The 16,298-nt window shown below is 38.9% G+C and overlaps 1 protein-coding gene across 3 annotated transcripts; it reads right to left on the reverse strand.

The window, feature by feature from the left end:
- Positions 1–11,970: 11,970 nt before the first annotated feature.
- Positions 11,971–13,922, reverse strand: LOC311295560 (cerebellin-2-like). 3 transcript variants are annotated; one of them, XM_084417031.1, is made up of 4 exons: positions 13,569–13,922; positions 12,805–12,909; positions 12,373–12,501; positions 11,971–12,279 (listed from the first exon to the last, which is right to left on the reverse strand). In XM_084417031.1, exons 1-4 carry the CDS (start codon positions 13,765–13,767, stop codon positions 11,999–12,001), a joined length of 714 nt encoding a protein of 237 aa, XP_084273157.1. In that variant the 5' UTR covers positions 13,768–13,922; the 3' UTR covers positions 11,971–11,998. The 3 variants fall into 3 exon arrangements, with proteins under 3 accessions (XP_084273157.1, XP_084273159.1, XP_084273158.1); XM_084417033.1 differs by having other exon boundaries at positions 12,805–12,988; positions 13,569–13,840; XM_084417032.1 differs by lacking the exon at positions 12,805–12,909 and having other exon boundaries at positions 13,569–13,839.
- Between the last annotated feature and the right edge of the window lie 2,376 nt (positions 13,923–16,298).

The raw sequence follows: 16,298 nt of genomic DNA on the forward strand, positions 1-16,298 counted from the left end.
TACTAGGACCGCTGCTGTTCACTCTGTACATGCTACCCTTAGGAGATATCATTAGGAAACATGGCATTAGCTTTCACTGTTATGCCGATGATACTCAGCTCTATATTTCTTCAAAACCTAACGAAACTTATCAATTCACAAAATTAACGGAATGCATAGCGGATATAAAAAATTGGATGACTTGTAATTTCCTACTTCTAAATTCTGAAAAAACAGAGTTTCTAATTATTGGACAAAAAACTTCCTCACGTAATAACCTAGAATACTGTCTAACACTTGATGGCTGCTCTGTTAAGTCTTCGTCGTCGGTTAGGAACCTGGGTGTGCTCTTTGATACCAATCTTTCATTTGAAAGTCACGTGTCTAGTATCTGTAAAACTGCATTTTTCCATCTTAAAAATATATCTAAATTACGTCATATGCTCTCATTGACAAATGCGGAACAATTAGTTCATGCGTTCATGACCTCAAGGCTAGATTATTGTAATGCTCTACTAGGTGGTTGCCCTGCACGCTTAATAAACAAACTACAGCTGGTTCAAAACGCAGCAGCTCGAGTTCTTACCAGAACCAGGAAGTATGACCATATTAGCTCGGTTCTGTCAAAACTGCATTGGCTCCCTATTAAACATCGCATAAATTTTAAAATATTGCTGATTACTTACAAAGCACTGAATGGTTTAGCTCCGCAGTACTTGAGCGAGCTCTTAACGCATTATAGTCCGTCATGTCTATTACGATCTCAAAATTCCGGCCAGTTGATTATACCTAGAATATCAAAATCCACTGCTGGCGGTAGATCCTTTTCCTATTTAGCACCAAAACTCTGGAACAGTCTTCCTACCATTGTCCGGGAAGCAGACACACTCTGTCAGTTCAAAGCCAGATTAAAGACACATCTCTTTGACCTAGCTTTCACATAATACATTATAGACTTCTATAATTTAATGTTATGCTGCATAGATTAGGTCAGCCGGAACCGGGAACACTTCCCAAAAATCCTGATGTACTCGTTACATCATGAGAAGAATGGCATCTACGCTAATTTTAGTGTCTGTGTTTATCCCAAGGTTTTTCCTGCAGCCTGCCGGATCCGGGCCGTATCCAGATCTGACGAAGGACCTTCACCTGGACCGATGACAACGCAGTGCTGAAGTGCCAACTAGTCTCTCCCTATGGAGGATCCCACTACCACTCTACAGATAAGGCGTTGTCGGGAAAATTCATCTTGCGGTCCTACCCCAAAGCAACAAATAAAATAAAATTCCTTATCAAAATTTATAAGGAAAGACAAGTATTTTGTTTAGGCTTGGCTTGTAGGGAATTCCAAACCTGCGTATATTCTAACGCACATAACTATAGAACCCATTCTAAATGCGCATGTGACCGCCATCAGCGTTTCTCACAGGTTCGCGTTTAAAGTCTGTGTAGAGAGAATGGTGTCGTCTTAGCGGCCCCTAATTTAATAACAAATGATCATTGCGACGGAACCAAATCAATTAAAACTAACTTTAGATGGAAATAACTTAACTCTGCTGTAAAGCCGAAACAATCTCTGTTACCTTAAATTATACGCTTATCTCTGTAAAGCTGCTTTGAGACAATCTACATTGTTAAAAGCGCTATATAAATGAAGATGACTTGACTTGACTTCGTTTCTCCTTTTCCCTTTTTTTTTCAGGTGTGTTTGTAGATGATGTCTGTTGTTTAGGACTCGATAGGGCAGCAATTTGAGCTTGTAGCTCAACAATTTGCTTTTGAAGCTGTTTCATAGCGGGTTGCTCGGCAGAGAAAGACGGAGGTGAATCGTATGTGTCTCCCACGTATACCTCATGCACTTGCGCTGCAGCTTGAGCTTTTGGTTTTTGAAACCCCAGATGTTGCTTCATCCTGTTCGCTTTTGCAGTTTGTTTGTCCTCCTCTGTGCGTAAAAGGAGTAAAAACTCTGGAAAAGTGGGCAGATTTTTTTTGCGTTGCTCAAGCTGAAGGTTATTAATCAGCACATTATTCCAACAGCCCCTACAGAACTGCTTTAAGAGCTGCCTGTCCGAATTTTGAGGCAAAATGGTTTTCAATTTCACAATTCTATTCAAAAGGGTCTGTAATCTCTGGAGATAATTGGAAGGTTTCTCGCCTGAGTTCTGATTAACATTTAGAAACTGGGCGTAAAGTTCATCCCCATCTTCCACCGTAGCATAAGCTGAGTCAAGCAGATCAAGGAAAGCTTTTGGATTTGCATGGTGACCAAGCGACTTGACAACCGAAGTGGCAGGGGGAAGCAAACTGTCAACAATGCGTCTTACCAACTGTGCACTGGAAACGGTAGGATCAGCCAAGTAACATTCAATGCTGTTCCTCCAAGTTTCATAATCGACTTCAAAGTTTGGGCAAGGGACTTTGCCGGAAAAAGGTCTAACTTTTGCTGGTGCGTGTATTTGCGAAGAGAAGTCAGAACTTTTGACAATGTGTTCGACCACTACACGCTGCACCTCAGGCGGAGTAAGTTGTTCAGCAGTTTGCAAGAAGGAAGATACTGGCAATTGAGTGGGCATAGCATTTGCCATAGGTCTGAAGGGAGGGCTAAAGGGGTCAAAAGGACGTTGCTCATCATTGACTGAATCCATTTGAGTGGCATCAAGGGAAATGGGACCTGTGGCTGTTCTAGCAGGTGCCACAACTGTACCCTGAGGTCTGCCAGACTCACTCGGCTCTTTCAGTAATCCAGTGATTCGTGCCAACTCATCATGTAGCAGGTTTTCAAAAGATTTTCCACTGAGTTTTGCAACATTTTGGAGGTCAGAAAGAAATGTTTTAGTAATATCGGTACCCTTTTCACTTGAGTATGAACTGGCTAAAGCTTCAACGTGGAAGACAACATCGTCATCTGTATCACTGGTTCTATCAAAGGGTAAATCTTTCTCAAGTGTCTCCACAGCAGCACCAGATGCATATTCTACAAGGGCTTTACCATAAAACTCAGAGGTTTTGTCTAAAACCTTCACAATTCTGTTAATAGATCCAAATTGCTTTAAATCTTCATAAATCTCTTCGTCTACATCGGTATTTGTCAAACCTGACACAATGACAGCATTGGGGACCTTAATACTTTCTTTCTCAATCACATCCATTTTCAGAAAAAGAACCAAAAGCAAAAATGTACACTTTTTTTTTTTTTTTTTTACGAAAAGAAACCTGGTTATTACTCACTCAAAGCTCCTGGCTGGCTCGCCAAGTTTTACCGTGTAACCCACTTCAGAGTATGTACACCCTAGGTTCGTAGGAGCTGAGAGTACAGTAATAACCAAGCAACACAGGTGTAACGTTTGACATGTGTAAACTTTTAGTTCAACAAAATGTTTCAACACTTCACAACAAATTTTTGTTCACAATACCTATGGGCCCAAAATAAATTTAGAATAAAATAAAATGTCCTTTCTTTGTTGAAAATGTTCCTTGGAAATTTTCCTTAGGAATTCCAAAGTTAAATCCAGAATTCAAGTCAGTTAGTCAAGGGAAATAGTCAAATTCAAGGGAAAATCTCGTTGGTGCCGGTTAGTTGAACTGACACAATCCTACCACAGGCTTCCGGAATGCTGTGGTGGAGATTCACGGCTCATTGGGAAGGCTCGCCATCTATGGATCACCTGGTATAATTTAAGGACTGGAGCTTTTGGAATTTCTGCTCACCTCATAAAAAAAAGACCTGACCTGTATATAGAACAGGTTCAGTCCAAAATCAATTATATCAAATAGTTCTTAAAGTATTGTACAACATTATATTACTGTTAGAAAATATCATAGCATAGTTCACGTGAAGAAAACAATAGCTATTTTAACTATTTAAATCAGAATATACCATTTTAACCTTATGTCATTACAATGAAATGTAATTATAGAGACACATTGTACTAATGAACTTTTTCTCTCTGCTTTTAATCCCTTTTTACATAGGATTTTTTTTAGATTTTAAATCAAAATAACGGAATACAGTTTTACTTAAAAACCCATTTATATGAATTTACAGCATTTGCTGATTTAACCACTTTAACTAACTTAAAATGACATTTTATATTCTTCTGTCTGTAACTTTAACCTTTAGTCACATATATATCACAAAGTAAAAATGTTACAAAAGCATCTTTTTTGTAATACATACCAAATTAGTTTACATTTCTCCTTAAACCATGAAATAAATTGTCTTTTATCATGTTACATGCCTTCAAAACAACAGAAATGTTTGAATAATCACTAATTGAAACTAGCATAGCTACCTCGTGGGTTTTTTTTCACACACCATCATTGAACACTTTAGCTTACCAAGAGAGGATTTTCAGTATGAGAAGCCAGGACAGATAAAAGCGATTTCTGGACGGCTCTCCAACTTCTTTTCTTCTCAGTTTATTTGAACTCGCGGGAGAAACCGAAGCAGTGCTCCATCTGATTTTAGCGATGTGAAGCTAGCGGAAGTATTTTAGCGCGCTACTTCCGGTTTCCCACAAAATAAAATATATTTTTCAAAATAAAACCCCCATTACTCATAAACGTAAAGTATGGATAAATAATGATAATAATTACACACAATTAACTGGTTACCCTTTTTAGGTGGGTTACATTTCCTTTTGATTCAAGATTTTCTTTGTGGTTGTTTCCATTGATTGATGGTTTTTTTTGGATTCTTTATTAATTGAATGTTTTTCTTTTAGTGCTGAGTGCCGGAAGTGGTGGTGTCGGTGTACTCAGTGGTGGTGTCTCCTCCTGTGTGCTGTGTTTTCCCCCTTTTGGTGTATTTTGAGTTTTTTTTTTTTTTTTTGTGTGTGCTTATGTGTGATCAGGGAATCCTTAACCCCTGAGATCCCAAACCTTTGACCCGGTTTCCTCCACTAGTAAGGCCTCAGCACTCCCCTTTTTCTTTATTCTCTTTATTTAGTGTGAATGGTATTTTATTCTTGCTGTTCATTTTAATGGTATAAATAAAATATTGTTGTTTTACTGGAATTACGTCTCTGGCTTCGTGTGCTTTTTTTTGTGTAAATTTGGAGGTTTAATTATCCAACTAATTTAACTCTACTTCCCGGGGTGAAACTCCCTGGGTGGCGTAGTCAGTTCCCTTAGTGCCACTCGCCACACAAAGGAGAAATATTCACCTCTCTCACAACGACTTGTAACAAGCAGATTAAGCTGAATATAGACACTGGGGCTAAATGCAATGTTATGTCTTTATCCACATTACAGTACATTGACCCAAATGCCCAAATTGATCAGTCACACAGAGTGAATCTGATAGCTTACAGCGGTCACACAATTCAGACACTGGGCACTGTCACCCTAGTTCTTTCAGGGGGAAAATTGCAATTTCACATAGTGGATAGAAATGTTAAGAGCCTGCTAGCTTACCAGACAGCATGAGGTTAAATCTCATACAACTTAGCCCAGAAGGAGGAGTCTCCTCCAGTGGAGGAGGCTACTCTTTGGGTGTCTGCCATGGCAGCTGCTGTCAAAAAGGATGGTTCGGTACTCATATGCATAGACCCTGTACATCTTAATAAGGCTCTCCTGAGGCCTTATCACCCGTTAAAGACTGTAGAGCAAGTAATCGCTGATATGCCACAGGCAAAGGTTTTCAGCATTCTGGATGCAAGGTGTGGATTTCGAAACACAACTTTTATGACCCCGTTCGGGAGGTACAGATTTCTACGAATGCCATATGGGATTTCAACTGGAAGTGAAGTTTTTCATAGATGCATGGAACAGCTCTTTTCAGGCCAGCCGTGTGAAATAGTCGTGGATGACATCTTGATCTGGGGCTCTTCTAATGAAGAACATGACAAACGCCTCAAATGTGTGTTAGACCGTGTCAGAGCCATCAATATGCAGCTGAACCCGACAAAATGTCGTTTCAGGGTCTCAGAGGTGCCGTATGTAGGCCACCTGCTCACAGATAAAGGTGTCAAACCTGACCCAGAGAAAACCAAGGCCATCCGCCAGATAGACTTGTAGTCAAGACCGCCTAAACCGAGACCAAGACACTACCAAGACCAGAGGGTATCGAGACCAAGACAAGACCAAGACCAAGACCAAGACAGACCAAGTCAAGACCAAGACGAGACCAAGACCGAGACCAAGTCGAGACCGAAAAAAAACAAAAAAAAACAGACTAGTGTTGAAGCTAAGCAATAACTATGAATTCAAGAACATAAGCATACTAGGGTTCAGCCGCAGTTTACATTCAATACATATTAGACGGTATTACTTCAACTACACAGGCAGAACTATACAGAGACAGACCATGTCATGTGTGTGACTGTGAGCTCACTGTAAATGTTTTTGCAGACTGGGTGAGATCAACTGTGTAGCAATTGCATGACGGCTGTTACTGCACTATTAGAGGATTGAGACTCCCTTAACTTTTGTGTAGGCTACTGTTGAGGACTGACATGACTGGTACTGACTGGTTCATCTGACAAAACATCAAACACCTCCAACACCATCTTGCTCCTCCAACAACTGTCTAAAGAATAAGAAATATGTAACCAATTGAAATTATACTTAATGTGTAGATGAAATTGTAACATCAAATTAAAGATACACAATTATAAACTTGGATTAGGCCTAATGTTTAGTCAACACAACGGAGATATGCAGATGATATTTAAAAGACCATTTACTTAGTCTAACACCACCATCCTAAATACAATACTGTAATCAAACAACACACACACACACACACACACACACACAGAGATATCAAAGACACAAATTCATCTAAGCAAATGCCTGCCTATCTCTGCCGATTTCGGAGTCTCTGAATCCATTCTGCAACTTTTAAATACATAATAAAATGTTTAAAAATGAAATTATAGGCTTAAGTGCAGGATCCGAAAGTTGGTCGTTTTGTCGCTATGGTTACACACACACACACACACACCGTTTGCGGTGCGCTCAAAGTCATCTGTCAGTTGTGCAGTTACCCAAAATCTCCTGAATGAAGTTAAAACCCATCATGTCACTGATATGTGTTTTTTAAATCAAGTGATCAAAGTGCTCGTTGCCGCTGCGATCAGTGGCGCGGATAAGTGTTTTCTCGTGTGGCTCGCGCACACACCGCACCGTCTTCACTCGGACGCGCGCTTCAATCTGTTCCGTTGCGGATAATAATATTGCATTATCGAACGTTGTGTCCTCGTGGATATTGTAGTATTGTATTGCTAAATCCCCCGACCACTATGTCCGATGTCGGTCTGAGACAGCGAGACCTAGACAAGACCGAGAGGTCCGAGACCAAGACAAGACCAAGACCAAGGACCGTCAAGGCCGTGACAAGACCGAGACCACGTAAAAGTGGTCTCGAGACATACATCACTACCGCCAGATGCCCACTCCAGAAGACAAACATGGTTTGCAGAGGTTTCTTGGCATGACCAATTATCTCTCAAAATTCATCCATCGGTACAGCGAGATAACGGCTCCCCTTCGTCAGCTCCTGCGCCAAGATGCACAATGGTGTTGGACTGAACAACATGCTGCTGCTGCAGACACACTTAAAGAACAACTGACAAGTCCACCTGTCCTCAATATTTTGATGTGCACAAGCCGGTGACATTATCTGCTGATGCCTCCCAGCATGGTCTCGGAGCAGTCTGTCTTCAGGATGGCAGGCCTATTGCATTTGCATCGAGATCTCTCACAGACACTGAAGCGCGCTATGCACAGATTGAGAAATAACTCTTGGGGCTAGTCTTTGCCTGTGTAAAATTCCATGATTATATCTATGGCCGGCCAGTGACTGTGGAGACGGATCATCAACCCCTCATAACCATTCTGAGAAAACCTCTGCACATAGCGTCGCTGCGCATCCAGCGAATGATGCTCAAACTTCAGCGTTATCATCTGAATGTGATTTATAAACGAGGCTGTGAACTGTATGTTGCGGATGTACTATCACGCGCACACCTCCCCACCACTGACAGTCCTGAAACCATCGAGGACTATGATGTGCTAGCTCTGGAAGGGGTGTTGTCATCTAGAAGGATTGAAGAACTTAGGCAAAACACACAGGCAGATGCTGTCTGCAAACGACTCGCAGACACGATTCTCACTGGCTGGCCTGTCTCATATAAGGAAATTCCAAATGACATCCGCCCGTTCTATGCTATGAGGGATGAATTGACCGTGGATAATGGTTTGATTCTTCGTGGTCAGAGGTATGTAATCCCCCACTCGCTCCAGAAACACTACCTCATACAGCTTCACCAAGGTCATCCTGGCATTCAGTCCACCGAGCGACGGCCACGCGAGACCATGTTCTGGCCTACAATATACAGTGATATTGAAAGGGAAGTCTCCAGATGTGCTCCGTGCAATGCTCTAAAGTAGCATCAGATGAGAGAACCTTTGCAACTTCACCAGATACCAGACAGTCCATGGTCCATCACGGCAGCTGACATATTCGAGTGGTCAGGGAAGACTTACCTGGTTTTAGTGGACTCGTACTCTGGTTGGTGGGAGTATGATATTCTTCCGAACCTTTCCAGTAATGCTGTGATCAGGCTACTGAAACAGCAATTCGCTGTACATGGGATCCCCTACCAGTTGATGACTGACAATGCAACATCATTTTCAAGCAGGGACTTCAAGAACTTTGCTCACCAGTGGGACTTTCAGCATGTCACGAGCAGTCCCAATTACCCTAGGTCAAATGGTCTGGCGGAACGTGGTGTCAGGTCTGCAAAGCATCTCCTAGAAAAGTGTGCTTGTGACGGTTCTGACATCCATGCAGCTTTGCTCAACTTGCGTAACACACCCAGGGATGGCATTCCTTCTCCGGCGCAACGTCTACTGTCCCGCCGCACCAGGTCCTTGATCCCCATGGTACCATCCCAGCTCACACCGAGACTTCAGACCAATGTTCAGGCTGCTTTGTTTGCACTCAGAGAAAAAGGAAAGATAAGCCATGACAAATCTGCCAGACGCCTTTCACCTCTGGAGCCCGGGCAGACAGTACGCATGGAGACGACCCGTGGGTTTGACAAGCTGGCCACAGTTTCAGGAAATGCCCTTCAACCTAACAGTTATATTGTCCAGTCTCATGGGAAGACTTATGTAAGAAACCGCCGTCACCTTCTACGGGTGACTGAATCATGCTGTCCGGATATCACGTCCATGCCCATGATCTCTCCAGAACCCCAAGCAAGGCCATGTACTGTGATGTCACATGACACTTCAGAAAATGGATGTGACATGCCGTCGCCACAAAACAGCGACAGTTCCAGGCAAGAGAATCCAGCTCCACTTGTTGTCACTCGATCAGGAAGGGTGTCCAAGCCTAATTCAAGGTTCAAAGACTTTGTTACACACTGATTGATTTCTCAATACGTGGTGCTTATAATAGATGTTAGCACGTGTTATGTTATATGTTGTCAGTGCTTATTTCTATTTTGCACTTGTTTAAAAAAAAAAAAAAAAAAGATGTAGAATATGTGGGTGTCGCACCTATTCATAGATGTACGGGAGGAGCATATTATGATGACAGGGTCAGGGGGCGGAGTTTAATGTCATCCTTCATGAAGCCTCTCAACAACTGACTAAAGTGAGTTCGTTATAAAAGTTACCACACGACTACTCTGTTTTGTGCACATCTACACAGGTTTTGAAACTCATAGCAATGGTTTCCAACATTGACGGCAGCATGATAACCGTTCGGGACTCAGAAAGCGAGCTCAAGTCCTGACAAATTGGAGACCTAACAGGGACAATTCAAAGACTCTTTAATGTTGAGTAAAACATACGAGTTCACAAACTAATCAACAAGATCATTCAGTGGGAAAACCACACTGACAACAACCCGCAACACCACCATCAATCAAAGCAGCTCAACAATCACATTGACCAACACTACAATATTTACCATGGTAATGTAAAACTTTTTGTTCAGTCACTATAATTGTTACACTTTGATTTATAGAGTTATTGTAACTTCTATTTAAAGATACTTTTTCATTTACAATTTGACCCTGCAATGAAGTAATTTATTCAATTTCTGAAACTGTAAAACACATACATTTATATTACCTTGATCATACATGTGTTCTTTCATGTTCAAAGCGTGTCTTGTTCTGAAGAACACAAATAAAAAGTTCAACAGCAATATTCATCAATATTTTGTAACAATATTTTCCTTAATAGGGCTCAGCGACCATTAACATGACGGAGGACAAGAAATTCAAGACACATATGCAGGTATTAATTCTAATCAACACAACAGATAACTAATACTTTACATGCAATGATCTTCAGCACGTACACAACAAATGAGCAAACTTGTACTTACAACATAATGCAGTAGACAGCAGGATAGGGTGTACTCGCTTCTGTTGCATACTGTATGTTTGACTATATACTGGAAGCATTATTGACATGACATACTGACACAGTTCCTCACAGCTAACCCTCATGAACTGTTGAAGAAGTAGTCCTTGTTTAATACAGGATGAAGACAGACTGATGTAGTGTGAAGATAAAGATGTATGAACATGCCCATGACCGTACCTCTTTTACTTCAACAGATGCTGTTATAGCAGAGTTTGCACACACAAGTGTGTCTGATGTGCATCAGGCGTAAGTGTAACAATGAGCATTTCAGCAAGAAAAAGTAACTAACAATGCGTAGTTTTTGTGTTTGTTTTTTTCAGTGTTCTTTTCATTTAAAACATGGTTGTTACATTTTGTTATGTTTTACAATGATAAAACCATGTGAGATTTAAATAAACACTGTTTGAGTTGTTAATACCATGTGTGTGTCAGTTATTGAAGTTATGTTATTTATTGTAATGGCCTGAACAAGTGTGTTCAGCATTGTGTAAAAAGAGTCCCGAAGGAAACTCAGCCTTCAGTATTCAGGTAACGGTTTTAAAACACTGTCTTGTGACGATGTAATGTTTAAAGTATATTGTACAAAGTATAGCTGAGTAATATTTGTTTATTAATGTGCATTTGTTATTGAATTTGTAGTATTTGGAATAAAAGGCATTTCTGAGCATACACTTTTTATTCAAATACAATATTCTAAGACACTGGTAAAGAATTTGTAATGTACTTGTAAGACAAATAAAGTATACTTTAATATCACTAATCAAGCATGTAATACATGCACAAAAGTACACTAAATACACTTAAAGTTATGCTTTACAACAATTTAATTACAACTAAAATATACTTAGTACAAAATTAGTTGTTTCAAAATAGTACACTTCAAGTTAACTAATCATTACCACACCTGAAGTATACTGATAATTAGTCTGGCTGCAAGTGAAGAGTTCAGATGCAAAAACCTCTAAATGCCATCTGAAATTTCCTCCTAGAATGATCATTTTTATGAAGCTTGTATATTTAAGTTCAGTAATTTCACTTAAATGGCAATGAAAATTACCTATTAATTGCCATTTAAGTGAAATTATTGAACTTAAATATACGAGCTTCATAAAAATGATCATTCTAGAAGAAAATTTCAGATGGCATTTAGAGGTTTTTGCATCTGAACTCTTCAAGTTTACTTAACATTTTTCACCAGGGTTTTAAGAAATGTTTATTTGTTTTATCTCTCAGTCATCATTTTATTGCATTACATTATATATTTGAAAACTACAAAAATTAGTGATTAGTATATTAGATATAGTGACGCCTGATATTTATGTGCATTTTATGAAAGTGGTCTGATAAACTATTATTAAGATCTCAATGAATTACAAGCATCAGAAATGCATCTTGTGTTCATATAAATATTAGCATCATATTGTGTATTCTCGCTCAGTTTGGGACTACTAATAAAATCAAGGCGTTTCTTCCTCCTCTGCCATAAAAGCTTGATGTATCAAATATGATACAAAACATAAAAACCATGTGACGGCTGGTTGCAGAACACACACACACACACACACACACACACATACACACACACAAAAGCAGGATCTAATGTTATGTTTGTCCACAGGGTGTATTTTATTTACATGGCATCGATAAGAAAACCACTGAACACTGTGACACTGCCTGAATCCCAGATCCATGAGTTCTTTTGTAGTACGATATAGACTGTGTCCCCTTTCTCCAACAGCAGTGTTACGCCGTTGCCTCCGTTCTCTACAGTACCCGGACTTTGCCTGTTATGTTTCATTAATGCTACATGCTCTCCATTTCTTTTCAAGATCAACACTGTTTCATGATCAGTTCCACAATGATAGAAGAAACTGAAATAGTAAACTCCCCGTACCGGTGCTGTGAAAATCCCTGTTAAAGAGTGAGACAGATCTCCATATTACAGCTGTAGACATGAACTTTACAAGTGTTGATATTGTGTTCAGCAGCGTAGATTAACAATACCTGTGGCCGAGTTGTAGGCTTCACCAACATTAATGAAGACATCCTTGTAAACCAATGCTAAATCTATGTTAACTGGTCCAATGAATCCATTTGATCCCAATGAAGCTGAAAATGCCACCTTTGGTTTGTCTGAAGAGAACAAATACCTTCTTAAAATGTTGAAAAGCAAATTATATACAACACTTTTTGAAACACAATTGTTTTAATTTTGATATAAAACAAAGATCATTGGAGTAAGTTTTACAAGAAAATACTATTTCTGTCTTTCTACTTTAAATTTAAGTCAGTGTGATACATGCCATTTCTTTGAAACAGTTTTCAATCAGACGTTGCAAGGAAATCTCACAAATAATTACAAAGTAAATCCTACAGCAATAGTTTTTCAGTGTATATAGTATAACAGCACATAGGTCTTCAAAACAGTAGTCTCACCTCTGCTTTCCTTTTTGATTTCCTCAATCTGAGCTTCACTGTCAGCAAGTCTGATTTCAAGAGCTTTGAATCGTGCCTCTGAGGCTCCGAGATCCTTCAGTAATTCTGTGCAGATTTTCAAAGGACAAGTCGGCATTATTGACATGACATACTGACACAGTTCCTCACAGCTAACCCTCATGAACTGTTGAAGAAGTAGTCCTTGTTTAATACAGGATGAAGACAGACTGATGTAGTGTGAAGATAAAGTTGTATGAACATGCCCATGACCGTACCTCTTTTACTTCAACAGATGCTGTTCTAGCAGAGTTTGCACACACAAGTGTGTCTGATGTGCATCAGGCGTAAGTGTAACAATGAGCATTTCAGCAAGAAAAAGTAACTAACAATGCGTAGTTTTTGTGTTTGTTTTTTTCAGTGTTCTTTTCATTTAAAACATGGTTGTTACATTTTGTTATGTTTTACAATGATAAAACCATGTGAGATTTAAATAAACACTGTTTGAGTTGTTAATACCATGTGTGTGTGTGTGTGTGTGTGTGTGTGTGTGTGTGTCAGTTATTGAAGTTATGTTATTTATTGTAATGGCCTGAACAAGTGTGTTCAGCATTGTGTAAAAAGAGTCCCGAAGGAGATTCAGCCTTCAGTATTCAGGTAACGGTTTTAAAACACTGTCTTGTGATGATGTAATGTTTAAAGTTGTAATATTGTAATGACGATGTAATGTATTACAGCACATAGGTCTTCAAAAACAGTAGTCTCACCTCTGCTTTCCTTTTTGTTTTCCTCAATCTGAGCTTCAAGAGCTTTGAATCGTGCCTCTGAGGCTCCGAGATCCTTCAGGACGTCTGTGCAGATTTTCAAAGGACAAGTCGGCTGATCGGTATCACTCAGTTCAGAGGTGACCAGTTCAAATATAAGACATTTGCACAGAAGCAGAAGAACTGCTATTGTTAACCTCATTCTTAATGCTTTAGCTAAAGCGTGTCAGAGATCTGTGTGCTGTGTGTGAATGTATTTATCAGAATATTACAAATCAGATGCTTTTATACAGTCATCTTCAGTAATTCACACATGATGGACAATTTAGCCAATGTCAGACAAAATACAGCATATGACGACTGTTTCTCAGAAAACACTGTGGCACTATATTTGTGCTAGCTTAATGTTTTACAAATTGATGCAATATTGACAGAATAAAGCGGTTCATATTTGCCTTGGCAACTTTAATCTGTACATTACACTTAACTTTGGACTTAATAACAGAACAACATATACTAGACAAACATTCCATTATGTTTGCAAGAGTTTTTTTTTGCTTCATTCTCTGTATTTCTCAGTTTTTGTAATCATATAATTCACAAGTAATAAAAGTGCACATTCTTGGGTTTTATCAAAGGGTATTTACATAGATTTTTGTCTCAACTTATTTTGTTCATAATCCCCCTTTTTGCTTTCAGAATTCACTGTATATAATATTATATATGATATTCTAAAAACATAAAAAATAAACTTGTTTTACATGTAATATCAAATCAAGTACTTTACATGTGCGATAGATAGATAGATAGATAGATAGATAGATAGATAGATAGATAGATAGATAGATAGATAGATAGATAGTTTTATTTAATGCCATGTCAGCATCAAAGGCTATTTTCATGGCAAAAAATCTATTACAAAATACAAATATCATATAAAAAAAAATATAAAAAAAAGCAAACTGTGATGGCCACAGCCATGGCCTCACAACCAGTTCAAGAGCGGTAACCTCATGCACTTATATTTTTCCTGAGTTTATGCTGTTTTTCTTTAGGATTAGTTTATATACTTTTCCATACACATTATACATTTGTTGTAGGGGAGAGCCGGGACAGTTGAAACACTTTTCAGATAAATGTCGTTTTCTAAAATAAGGTTACAGATAGATTTTTTATTTTTTTTGTGATTAACAACTCACATATGTGTTCTCTTAGTATCATGTGTTATTCGGTACAAATATAGAATGATTTAAGTAAAATATGACTTTGAACGGGAGTTGTGCTTTGTTTCAATCGTCCTGCCTGTGCGGGACGGTTGAAACACAGGGGTGGGACGGATGAAACATGACAGTTTAAATGACAACTATTCATCTAATGCTTTTTTTTGTGAACAACACCTGACAAGTAACTTATGTACATATTGTTACAAACATATTTTGTAATTTATTTTCATTTAAAGGTTCATATTAACCATTTTTGTAATTTATTTTCATTTAAAGGTTCATATTAACCATTTTTGTTCTGTCGCCCAATAAACAATAAGCGATAAGCCTATGCACATTTTGTAATCTTTCTAACAGGCTATTTTGACGAAGACAGACAAATCAGTTTACAATTAATTTTCTTACATTTCTTCCTTGAGTCATATGAGTGTTTGCTAGTTGAATAGCCTGTTATTATGAAGAAAACGAGGTCAACCAGACGACAATAAATGAAATTTATTGAATATTGAATATTGGACAATTGATGATTATTACAGAGATAGCATGTGTTGCAGTCTAGAGTCTAGAAACAGTATATGAATCTATGAACAGTATATGCTATGTCCAGGTTTAACGGGCAGGACGCGCGGGCGGGACGGTTTAAACACTTGTTTCGACCGTCCCGACAGCGCCTCCTGTCATTTAAACCTCTTTTGCCCTTAAACTAAAAAACTCTGATTTTGCCCACTTAAGGGTGTGTTGCAGTACTAATACACCTGCCGTATTATCATTACAATGGCACATGAAACAATAAATCCAACTTGTGAGTCAAAAAAAAGTACCGCACGAAAGAATTCACTCACCGCATTCAAAAACAGCTTTGTGGCTTTAACTCCAAAACGACACGACGTAAAGAAGAAATGTTTTCGCGGGTATGTTAGGCATTGCGTGCGGTACATGCTGACGAAATTTGACGTACATGACGTGAGTGGTTTTCAAGAACATCTCAGTGTTTCATCCGTCCCGCGTTTCAATCGTCCCGCCTCTCCCCTAGTTATTTATTTAGTTACAAATAACTCACAGGACACGTAGTTCATTTCACATACTTTATACTTTATTTAGTTGACCATACAGAAGTATATTTTTGGGAGCGCGCACCATTAGTTACTTTTGGATTGTCATTCTGTTTGTATAATTATTTGTTTCTGAGCTTACCAGTGTTGGATTCCACACCCGGGAGAGATCCAGGAAGTCGGGGGGGTGGGGGGGTGGGGGGTGGGGTGTGTAGCTCATTCTCTCCTTAGATATGTTGGGGTTTAGATTTATATTATATTGAGTATTTTTGTTGAGTTAAGGTTAAGTAAAAGTATATTTCTTTTGGAATAAGTTTTAGGTAGATTTTGCTGTTATTTGTAGTTTATGTAGTAGTGTTGTTGTTAGTCTTCCCCTGTGTGTCAAAATTGGTCTGATCAGCCAATATATAAGTCCCTGTTGTTTCTTGTGTAGGAGGTCAGTTGTATTTTGAGTCTTT

The sequence above is a fragment of the Rutilus rutilus genome, assembly GCF_951802725.1.
Source record: "Rutilus rutilus genome assembly, chromosome: 8".
NCBI lineage: Eukaryota > Metazoa > Chordata > Actinopteri > Cypriniformes > Leuciscidae > Rutilus > Rutilus rutilus.